Source organism: Pogona vitticeps, chromosome 4, assembly GCF_051106095.1.
Source record: "Pogona vitticeps strain Pit_001003342236 chromosome 4, PviZW2.1, whole genome shotgun sequence".
NCBI lineage: Eukaryota > Metazoa > Chordata > Lepidosauria > Squamata > Agamidae > Pogona > Pogona vitticeps.
This window is the reverse complement of record NC_135786.1, coordinates 200443184-200455229: the sequence shown is the minus strand read 5'-3', so window position 1 is coordinate 200455229 and position 12046 is coordinate 200443184. Positions and strand designations below refer to the sequence as shown.

The window sequence follows — 12046 nt, the reverse complement described above, 5'->3', positions numbered from 1 at the left end:
ATTACAGTGATATCATTGCCTGGGAACCTTACAAAATGTTTTGTTATTACAACTCCTCACTGATGTTATTGAATCACACAGGCAAATTCCAGAGAAAGCTAAATTAAAAAGACTTAGCCAGGGGCAGATTTTTCTGGAGTTCAAGGAAATTTTGAATTATGTTTAAATATACTTGTTAGGATCAAGCTAGTACACAAGACAGTATCCCAGTGGTCTATTTTAAAAGGCAAAACCCCCTTTGGAGAGGTGACCATGACTGGGGAAGCATGAAGGAGGGTTTGACACTACATGAATTTGTAAAATAGTTTTTATACTGTACTGTAATGTAGTAAGCATTGTCATGGACCTCTATGAAAATATGGGCCTCTATGAAAAATATGGAATGCATTTTGGAGAGTGCATTTGCATATGAAGGATGATTGGTTGAGAAAAGGAGGAGAGGAGCATTGAAGTGAGGTGATGTGAGTGAATTTGAGAGAATCTGTGAGGAATGGGATTTTAAAGAGAGAAGTAAAAAAAGATGAATTCTGGGCACTGCAGTGGAAAAAACCCAGTGGTGCTGGACAAGTGATAGCTTGTTGAGGGAATTCTCCTGAAAATAAGGCAGCAAGACATGGAAGTTAACCCTTACCCCGTATTCTCAGGTGACACCTCAAAGCTGTGGTGCTGCATACTAATAATACTAATCATGTGTCATCAACCCAATTCTGACTCATGGAAATCCTTTCCAGGGTAGAGAATATTCAGAAGTGGTTTACCATTCCCTTCTTCTGGAAATGCCCTGGGACTGTGCAGCTTGCCCAAGCCCACACAGACTGGCTCTACTTATAAGAAGCACAGTGGGGAATTGAACTCCCAAACTCTGGCTCTGCAGCCAGATACCTAAACCACTGAAGACGCCTAAGGATGTAGAAGTAGCCTTGAAAATTATGCGTTATGGAATTATTGTTACTTGCCTCTTTGGAAGCAGACTCCCAGAGGGACTTTATCCAATTTGCATTTATTATTTATCACAGTAGCCCAGCCACTTGGACCAGAGGAGGACAACCTATGGTCCTTCAGTGAAATGTTGTTGGTCGTAACTTCCAGCATGACCAGTGGTGGGAATTGTAGAGAACAAGAGTGCTATAAATTCCCAGTTCAAAGGCTTCAAGCAAGTAGGGCTTCAAATAGAGACATTCTGATCTGTACAACAAAAATATATTGTTTTAAGAGTTCTCTGCCCAATAAGTAAAGCACTTCAAAATTTATTAATTAGCCAACATCATCAGCAAATTCCAGACTAGAAAACAAGATGCATAGGGCTCTGTTGTGCTCCATGGGCTAAATACATTCCAAAATCCATTTTCCTGCTTCCTTCTTTTTATAACACTTTGTGTGATAAATAGATCTGAAGCTCATGAAAGCTTGTCCCAATTTTGTTCATATTTGTTGGTTCTTTTGGAAAGTGTTTCATGAGCATGGATATTTAAATTTTCCAAAGTCTTTGTATTCAATATCATAGCCTTCTCATAAATTTCAAGATCAGTATCCCTGTCATTAGAACACATTGTAAAAAGACACCCTATTGGACAAATTGAGGTTTGGATATCTGTTTATGAAGCAGGAGATGTCAAGCTACATATTGAGAGGGGGGAACTGGAGCATGTGCGTATTATAAATGAATGCTGGCAAAGGAGAGTACTCTGCAGTTCTAAGATGATGATGACGATGATGATCTATTAATCCGGAGTGTGGTCATCCCCTGAATATGATTCACTGCAGGCCTTTGAGATTTTATAACCTAGCCTTGTTTCATTTTTAACTCTATATAAGTAATCTAATCTGACATTTTAAAAAGTATTAATGTGCCCAAAAATAAAACAAATGCTTATAATCTTTTTGGCAGTTTGAGTATGAGAGAGTATTGTAGCCATTTTCAAAACTGAATGCTGAAATTTTCATTAAAGCACTAAAATCATCCTGGAGATGATTCCAGAATCATTCATTTGCAATTTAGAACAAATCAGAATTTATCACTTGAGACTCAAATGTAGCATGGCATCAATTCAGGGTCTGGTCTTTCAATCTCATCTCTGTAATTATTCTATTAGCTACTGTGCACTTAACTACATCTGCATAACCAGCGATTGTCTGGGATTTAACATAATGTAGACATCCTGCATGTTTAATATATTCCACTTCTTAGGCACACGATTTTCAGGGTACTTCCACATATCTGGTAAATATGGCACAGACTGACTACTGTGACACATGGCCAAGCAAAAACAGAAACAAAAAACAGCCTATGTTCCAAAACATGGACTACAGTTACAGTCAGTTACCCAGATGAAAATGTGAACCTGTGAAAAGCAAAATTGCATTTTCATTTCATAGACTCAATCATTACAAGACACGCTGCCAAAGCAATTTTAATAAATTAGCAACTATAGTAATGTTACATTTCTACTACTCTCTTTTCACTTATTTATGTATAATGAATCTGTCTTCTAGTTTAAACAGGCTGATTAGAATCAGGTTAATTAAACATGTGTAGAGATACTGTTCTCTGCAGTACAAATCTCTAAAATCTCTTAAGCACAGTATGTGGCAACAGCCGATAATACACAACACAGCCGTTCCTTGTTGACTAACCTGCAGATGGGGTGGCGGAGCATGATCCCACAATTTTCCTCTTGCTCAGGTCAAGAATTTCCCCTAAGCTTAGTAAATTTCTACGTAATATTGATAGCTTACAGACAGCTAAAGTAATCCATGTTTACCTGTTATCCACCTTACATTTCCATTGGTTTTAACTAAACAAATCTAGGAATGCATCAGCCATGGAGAGGGGCATAAGGTACCCACCAGAGTGAAACAGTCACATCTTTGTTTTAGTACTCCTTCCACTAAATTTCACAAGTGAAACCCCTCTACATAGCTATCAATCTCATATGAATTAACCCACTCTTTGGTGAGTTGATATATATGTAAGACAGGTTTAATCAGTATATCAGTCACTAAGGTTCAGCAGTTTCAATATTCAAGATTTCAGAAGTACAAGCTGATTTTATGTAGTGGCAGGAGCTTCAACAGTTTATAAAGCTTGCTACCTCCCTTTCAGGTGCACAAGAGCAGGATCATAGTTCAGAGATGAATTACAGAACAAAAAGTTCTATGCTAAACATGGAGACAGACTAGTCCTAAAGCTATCAAGTTGCCAAAGGATTGCCGTCCTTGCATAGATATAGAAAAGATTGTTTTTATGATGCATTAATACCTTTATCCAAAGATTTCTGTAAATTCTATTAACCTCCTACACTGCATCTACACACAGTTTCCTACATTCTGAACACTTACTGAACAGTGAAATCCAGTCAATCAAAGGAACAGCCAATCTCCCTGTCAAGGAAGTCAACACATCAAAATGAACATCACTAAGGAGCTGCTTCCTGGTGCTGGTGACTGATGGTCTAAGCAGTGGCAGAATGACCCAGCCAGCATGCACCCTATTTCCCTGGATCACAGACCACCCCCAAATCTGGACCAACAAGTTTACTTTAGACTTTAATATATTAGCACAGAATAGTAAAGTATCTTAGGGAATATGCAAAGCAATCCTATTTTATTGGGCTTTTCTGAAGCTATCTGCACCCCCAGAATGGGTACACAATACTTTAAAAAGCAATTTTACATTGTTTCCATTGTTATTAATATTATTTGTAAAATATAGCTGCTGCAAATGCCAATTTATTTTGTCTGTAGTCTGACTCTACTTTTCCAAAGAATAAACCCAGAGTGAACTGGGCAGCAGAATAGTTGTTTAACCACAACTATCTGTTGGGGAGGGTTTACACATGGATTCCCATCAAACCACAACTATCTGTTGGGGAGGGTTTACACATGGATTCCCATCAAATGAAATATCCCAGCATTTGATTCCCTCCATCAACAAAGATTAATATGAACTCACAGGCAATATACTAAATACGTTATTAGGGTCTTGTTCTACTTCCTAACATTGTTATCAATAGCAGTAATAACTATACGCTACAGAACAACATTACCTTAAAAAGTCCAGGCTCTTGGACACGAAAGGTAAAAATCTGTACCATAATAATTTAACAATTCTATTTCTTGTATGTATACATGCATATTTCTTATATATTCCTCCTCCTGTTCATCTGAAGGCATGTGGTGCTTGTATTTTAATCACGCTAAGTGGGATATGGCTGGTAAATATTTGAGTAGGAGAATGTCTAGAAACCCCCTGCAAGCTGCTCTGAGCTTCCCAATAGAAAAGGAAGAAAATAATATATTTTGAAATTCCTGCTTTATGCTTGCTATACCTTTGGAAAAGTCAATGGTTCATACAGTATAATGCAAGAAGTGGGACAAATATTTGAATTTCCACTCTTTGATACAAAGCTCCTTGTACACTCTAGATTTGCATACAAAATAGAAAGGTGGGCTTGAATCCATAGATAATAAATTTTTGACTGGGACAGGAAAAAATGAATCATGCATTCCCTCACTTGCATTCTGGAATTGTACTTTTCACAGGGGAGACTGTACCACATGCTTATAACACCCGGACAAAAAAACCCTGACATACACATCGCTGGACTAGGCAACCAAGCTGCCCATCACCATGGCTAGTGATGTGTAGAGAACAAATAAAATTGTTCATTATTACATGCAAGTTGTTTCAGAAAGGGCAAATATCTAAAATCCATGTCTGTTGGATCAATCTGGGAGCTCCCACCTTTCTCTCCAAAAACAAGGTCTCATTTTCAACCATGCAGGATTGCGCTCCAGGGTAAGGTTTCAGAGGAAGGGAGGGGGAGATAAGAAGGGAAAGCTTTAGGGACTAGGCAGCATATTACATGACAGCATTGAGTTTTCAGATGAGAAGAATGGGATGTTTGTTTCTTTACCACCTGCAGGCATTACGTACTACAGAAATGACTTGTGTGGTTAGTTAAGGATAAAACAAAACAGTTCCTACCCCTTAAAGTAAAAATCATGTATTGAATCTGACTCCAGAGATGATGCAGTAAGATAAGAAAAGCCAAAACTGAAAGGCAGAATGCTAACCCCTGTGAGGAAATAATAAGAACAACACTTCACTAATGTCATCAGAATAATATGCTCATTACACTTGAGCTTGGTGAAGAAAACATTTACTTTTTAAAAGATTTCTCCCCACCCCACAATTATTATCATTTTTTTGGGTGCTGTTGTTAAAAAAAGTGAGTGGCCATGAGAAAAACAGCACGGGTAGACCCGAAAGAGGTATTAAAATCAACCTTGTGTCAGATTAGTCCTTGTCAGAAATACATGCACAAATAAAGTATCAGGCAGAGCTTCCAAATGTTATATTTTTGGACCAGAGCTCTCAGAATCATCCAATCAACAGGGTCAGTAGCCATATTAGCTGGAGAATTCTGGGACCTGTAGTCCAAAAAAGTAACTTTTCCCAGGCTCTGGTTCTCTTTTTGAGAAACCACTCTGTCTAAGGACATCTTGTTTGGCTGATGAACTGTCCCACATAGGCCCACATTGGGAAGGAGAGAAGGAGCAGCTACCACTGAAGATGGCATATGCTGATAAGGCCTTCTTGAGATCTCAACTTCAAGGGGGTAGGGGAGGATAAACAGTAAACAGTTGAACTTCCATGACTTCCTGCAAAGAATCCTGGAAATTCTAGGTACTGAGAAGTTACACACACATACCTCGAAAGTGAGATCTCAGGAAAGACCCAGCATTAGCACATACACACACTCACACACACACTACCCTTCCATGGATCTAGCACCCTAACTAGTTCTCAGCATTCGGACAGAGGCCATAGCTATGCTGACACTTGCCCTGGCTTCCCTGTGCTGGCTGGCTGCATCTGAGCTTCCATTTATGATGCTGTCTCTGGGTATTGTGAGAAATTAACATGGACAACTGAGACTGAGATACATGGCGCAAAATGTCATGGGCCTACTATTAGCTGGACCATCACAAGGCACTCCACTGACATCTCAAGTCAGCAATGAAGACAATCTCAGGTTTCCCTGAGCATAAGACACAAGTATTCTATCCAGTTCTAACTCTGCAATTGACTGGAGTTGCTAATTATGGTGTAGATGCGACTGGCCTCAGATTTTTTTAATTATTTAGCCTAAGGCAGATAGTAAAGTACCGTCCCATTCAGTCTGGCCAAATCAAGTTGAAAATCCCACAAGTGTCCCTCCTTGTGGTATAAATATAAATATAAATATAAATATAAATATAAATATAAATATAAATATAAATAATAATAATAATAATAATAATAATAATAATAATAATAATAATAATAATAATAATAATAATAATAATAATAATAATAATAATAATAAAACATCATCATCATCATCATCATAAATAATACATTAAAATGGACAAATTTCTGCTCTTTCATAACACCCAAAGTCTACTGCATAAGGTGGTTGGCTGGCTTTGCTTATCAGCAGGACCAGCCCTGGATGGAGATCTGCCCTCAGCTATTCCTGTGAAATTTCGGTGCCAATTCATGTCATGGCCCCAGTTAGCTCTTGTCAAACTCAGTGGTTCTCTCTCATTCTCTCTTTCTCTCGCCCCCCCCAACACACTGCGCTTTTCTCCTGACAGCTGACGCCTGTTCCAACTACACCCCTTATTCCTTTACACATCGCTGTTCTTATTGCTCATGCAAGCCTCTTCCAAAGGAAGCTGCCAGGGCTAGAACCAAGAGTCTTTAATCTCATGGCCCTAAGCACATATGACGCTAACAAAACGATTAGCAACCACATTGTTTTTAAAGAATTAAATACCAGGTGTGATGTGGCAGGGGATCGCCATCTGTACAACAGTACATGGGGAGGGGAGTTTTAAATCTCTCCTCCCCAGTCATGGAACCAGCAACAGACACATACACTCCACAATTCAGTAATTACTATGGGGGGGGTGAATGATTTTTCATAATTAGCTTTTATTTGAATGCTAATTTCCATGTCTTGGGGGTGGTGGTGATTTTTTTTACTGAGATTGTGGTTGAGGAGGGAGGATTAACACTTTCCTGCCTGTGGTACTGACCACAACCAATCCCCCTTCTCCCTGTAATTGTTATGTTTATTCTTAAAAAGCTATAGGAGTTATTCCTTATCTTGTTATCAGTGTCATGTGTTGCAGGTCCTGTGCGTAGTTGCCACATAAGATGAACAATAAATGTCAGAACATGGGAAAATGCACCTTTGGGCTCTTCCCTGGGAACAATCCAAAGAAACTATTTTTCCTTGCCACTCCTAACCTCCTCATAACAAGGAGGGCCTCTCAAGGCTATAGAATGACTCTACCTACCCAAGTGAACTGTTGGGACCTTCTGAACAGGAAGGACTATGTGACACTTCCAGTTGAGTTGAGACCCTACAGGAAGATCATTCTCACTGTATTATGTTTCCATGTGTCCCCCAGCGGTGACTACTTGACTGAATGCCTTATTCCCAGCTCTTGGCCTGGCAGCTTACCGTTCAGTCTTGAAACAATCTATACTGCATGCCTATGGTATCAATAAGATGCACTTTTGTGGAATGTTCTTGGGGTCAAAATGTGAACAAATAAAACACCACTATTTCCACCTGTAAAATGTTTATGTTATGAGTTAGTAAATATTTTAAAACTGTAGGTTTTAAGCAGAACTTGGAAAAAGTTACTTTTCGGACTTTGACTCTGAGAATCCCCTGGCCAACTCGACTACTAAGCATGCTCACTCAAAGATTCTGGAAGCTGTAGACCAAATAAATAAATAAATAAATAAATAAATAAATAAATAAATAAATAAATAAATAAATAAATAAATTCTCAAGGCCTCACACATGCAGGTGTAAGTTTGTCAATATTAAATTTAGTGTGTGGCTCCTTGAGTGTTTAGCCTTAAAATACAGTAGATTTCATGAGGAGATTTGACAGAAGTGAGTGACAGTGGATGAAATCTTCTCTTTGCGATGTAACACCTACTGAATTTCAATAAGCAAGAATTTCAAAATGTCATCCACATCAATGATATTATCAAGAATCAGATTTACAGTACTTAAAGATTGCAATGATGACTGTATTGTGTAAAATCCAATATAGATTGTTCAGAAATACGGCTGTTTGGCCATAATGTAACTTACTCTCATGTTAGTATGTGTAGGATAGCTCTCGCAACGTAGGCCTAGCATGTATTACAGTAATTTCATCAGGCTAGACCCAGACTGGCCTTTCTATGAATGGAAGTGTTCCTTTTTTTCATGAAGGGATCAGGGATCCAGTGGAGACTCCCAATTCGGAAGGAGAGGATGGAAAACAGACAAGATTCCCATGATGTCCCCCTCTCTCTTTCAGACCCCAATACATCCTTCAGTGTTTTGAAGGGACCTCAGCCTTCAGAGCAATTTGTCAGCTGGCACAGGAGCCAGGAGCGGAATTGGAAGGAAGGGAAAAATTCACTTCCTACCCCTTCTTCCAGAGTGAGTGATACTCTGCTCAGCGTTAGTCTGAATCTAACCCACTGTACGGGACTGTTTTATGACCACAGCACAAATATTGTCAGAAAAATTCACTGGAGAAGTTATTGCAAATGCAAAATTAATTAACAACACACCATGCTTTTTTTGCAATTACATCAGTCATAAAAAAGAAAACAAATGGGGTTATAAATCAGGTTATGTACAGTACAGACTAAACAAGGGCAAAGGCCTATTCCTAAGCGGGTCTGTCTGATATGGTTGTCTAATCATATTGGAAGCAAACAACTGCACATTCATTAACAGTTGCAGAATGAAACATGATTTATTTGATTTAAAGATGGAGGCTGGTTGACTATAACCAATGGAATCTTCCATTGCTCTTCAGGAATTTGAATGTATTATATTTTGGCCACTGAAACTTTTTAAGATCCCAATTAACCTTGTACATAAGCAGATCAGAGCTCCCCCCCCCAAAGCTAGTTTTTTACTGACACAGAACAGGATCAAACAGCTATTTATACATTCCAGGGCTCATAAAATGCACTATTTGCCACATCAAGAACTCTCCTGCCTCTCAGAAGTTGTTTCTGAACAATATGTGTGTATGTGTGTGTGTGTGTGTGATAATTGAGATATCTAAGCCAAAAGCTTTGCTGTGCACATGAGGCTATTTGTGCATTCTTTGGAACTCAGCCATATCTCTTAATATCACCACTGTGCCAACTACTTTGTCAGAGTCACTGTAGAGCAGCAGGATTTATTAATATTAATGTTCTAATAATTGTTTTTAATATAGGATATTATTAGGATATTGCCTATTTTTAATGGGTTTAATGTTTTAAAAGTTTTAATATTGTTGTACGCCGGTCAGAGACCACTGGTAATGGTGCAGCTAAAAAATATCTTGTAATTAAATAAATAAATAAAGAGAGCAGTTATACACACACCTGTCTTGGGTTGGCAGCAAGCAAGGCCAGCTTCAATGATCAGCATTGCTGGGCAGCTGCCAAGGCCCACAATGTTGCAGAGGGCCTTTGGCAGCTCAGCCTCAACCGTCCCTCCTGGCTCTGCTCGTCCTTCTCCCTGTTGTTGCTTCTTCACCTGCCCTTTCAAAGCAGTAATAAGTGACAACAGCAACGAGGAGGAGGAGCCTTTGTTTGTGTTGCCTTCTTGTTGGCAGAGGTGCAGACAGTGTCTGGAGTTTAAAAAAGGAAAATAACAGTGGCAGGCAGGCAGATGAGTTTCTTGAACATGCCGGTAACTAGACTAGAGCAACTGGGTCTTTACCCCAGAGCACCGAAAGTTAGAAGGCACTAAAATTAAGAGATGAATTTACTAATGAATATTAGGAAAATAAAGGTTCACACCTTGAGACCCTATTCTCTCTCTCTCTCTCTCTAAATCTCTTTCTTAAGCACAGATCCTTTTATTCTTTTTTTGAACGCACCACATTTTCACCCTTTTTCTGAGATGGAAGGGAGGGCTCACACCCATGCAACAAGGTAGAGATGGTGGGAAACTGTGCTATTTGCCCCAGGTGCCCAAATTGTTAGTTACGACTAGAGATAGGCACAAAGGAAACATTTGTCAAAAATCGCTAATTCATCTATTTGTGTTTGTCAAACATGATGATCCTGATGAATATGAGTGGACAACGTTTTAGTGATTTTCAGGGTTTTATTAATTTTTTAAAAATTGCTTTTTGAGAGGCATCCATTGCTTGTGCCCCCTTCCCATTGTCCCCATCGCCTCCCAGGCGCAATGCAAACATGCTTCGTATTGCGGAAAAAAACTCTTAAACGGAAGCTTTATTTTCAATGGATTTTCATTTGTAAACCAAACATTGCTGAGGTACCACTGTAAAAATAATGTCTGGTTTGCTGATTTACAGTAATTTTGCCGAACTTGGAGAATGTGACCATCAATTCAAATTTAAATCATCTCTCTCTCTCTTCTTGTCTTTGATTTCACTAATATTCTACCAGGCAAATGATAAAAAGTTAATAATCCACCTGCAGATTTTTCCACTTTTCCATATCAAGAATAATCCTGATGAAATATGATATATTTGGAGACTATATACTAACCTGTGAAGTATCTGTAGGTGTGTTAGCTTCCTTACCACTCACAGCAGAACTCCCATTCGCAGTAGCTACTCCTGGACCTTCTGCCTTCTTTACATTCACCTCTACAGGAATGCAAGGCCCTACCTGCCTATTTTCGGTCCCTGGGGATGTATTGGAATTGCTTGTTTGTCGTGGTTGAGCTTTGTACCAACTAGGATAAAACAAAGGATCTGTTGGTTCTCCACTTGCTTGCGGTTCAGCTTGCACCAGTCCTGCAGGTTGCTGAGTAGGAGCCACCAAACTTTCACCCTTAATAAAAAAGATTTAAATAAATATTAAGAAAAAAGCCAAATCTATAAAAACCAAAGTACAGAATGTGAATTCATGTATATCTTCCTTCCCTGTGTCCTTCCTTCCTTCCTACTGAAGATTTAAAAACAGTGTCTAGTGCTATAGCCTAACACCACTTTCCATTTTCATCCCAGTACAAAGTGATGGCATGTGCAATCTACTCAGGAACGACCTCTCTGTATTTTTGACCAACAGGAAGGCTAGAACAGGGAGAAGACATGTCACATAGCTGATGAAACAAGATTTCTTCCAGGTAGTTACCTGATTAAGTGAAGTAGCAGCATCAACTGATGGTGGAGGTGGTGCTAGGTTAGTCTCAGAGATGGGAAGTATATCTTTTGGCACAGTGTCCTGCTGACGTTGTTGAGATGTTTGCTCAGATACTTCCTCTTCCTCACCAGATGATTCTGTGTGTACTTCATCCAGATCTTCCCCTTCAGCCACATCTTTCTCCTCTTCCTCCTCCTCCTCCTCCTCCTCTAATGTAACACAAAGAGGAACTACAACACTTAGCTTCCTTTAAAATAAAATGTGTGTACTCTGTAAACACAAAGCCAGCACTAAGTAACAATTTTTCTCTATCAACATTTGAAAATCCAGGTTGAGTTTTCAGGACAGACCCATTAGCAGCCTAGGAAATTCCTGACCATTTCTGTGCATCAGATCCTTTAAAAAAATCTTCAGCCCAATGTTGAGGGAATATTTTTAACATTTTCAACAGTTAACATAGTGTTGTTTTCTGTAAAGCTTGATCATAAACTGCTTTCTCCATAAACAAGGGCTTCTAGAAACTTTTGAAATGAATGCATAGGATAAGTAGCACATGGATTTTTTTTTTTGATCCAGAATACAGTATCTTTATCGGAAGCACCTTTATTAAAGAAAATATTCTCCTATGCATCTCTTTTGATAATACCTGCTATGGTTCTACTGAGCCATAACGTGTACAACTAGGTCAGACAAAGGTTAATAGCTCTGGTGAATACAGAATACTAGACTCTATGGCTAGATATAACATGAATGCTAAATGCCCCAGATTCTATTAAAAAAACCATTTTATTGTCAGTAGTGTCAACATGTTATATTAACTTTCATTATAGTTTACTTTAGATTATGAGGCATGTAAAA

At 38.8% G+C, this 12046-nt stretch overlaps 1 protein-coding gene across 4 annotated transcripts in view; it reads right to left on the bottom strand.

The window, feature by feature from the left end:
• TRIM55 (tripartite motif containing 55) overlaps positions 1–12046 on the bottom strand; it is a 51760-nt gene that overhangs the window by 16828 nt on the left and 22886 nt on the right. For 2 of the 4 annotated variants that reach the window (XM_020812000.3, XM_020812014.3), the window contains exons 8-9: positions 11180–11397; positions 10589–10876 (exon numbers count right to left, since the gene is read on the bottom strand). In XM_020812000.3, coding sequence (XP_020667659.3) covers positions 10589–10876; positions 11180–11397 — 506 coding nt within the window. Of the gene's footprint in view, positions 1–4987; positions 5079–10588; positions 10877–11179; positions 11398–12046 lie in introns of all 4 variants that reach the window. The other 2 variants (XM_020812006.3, XM_078393785.1) reach the window with 2 other exon arrangements.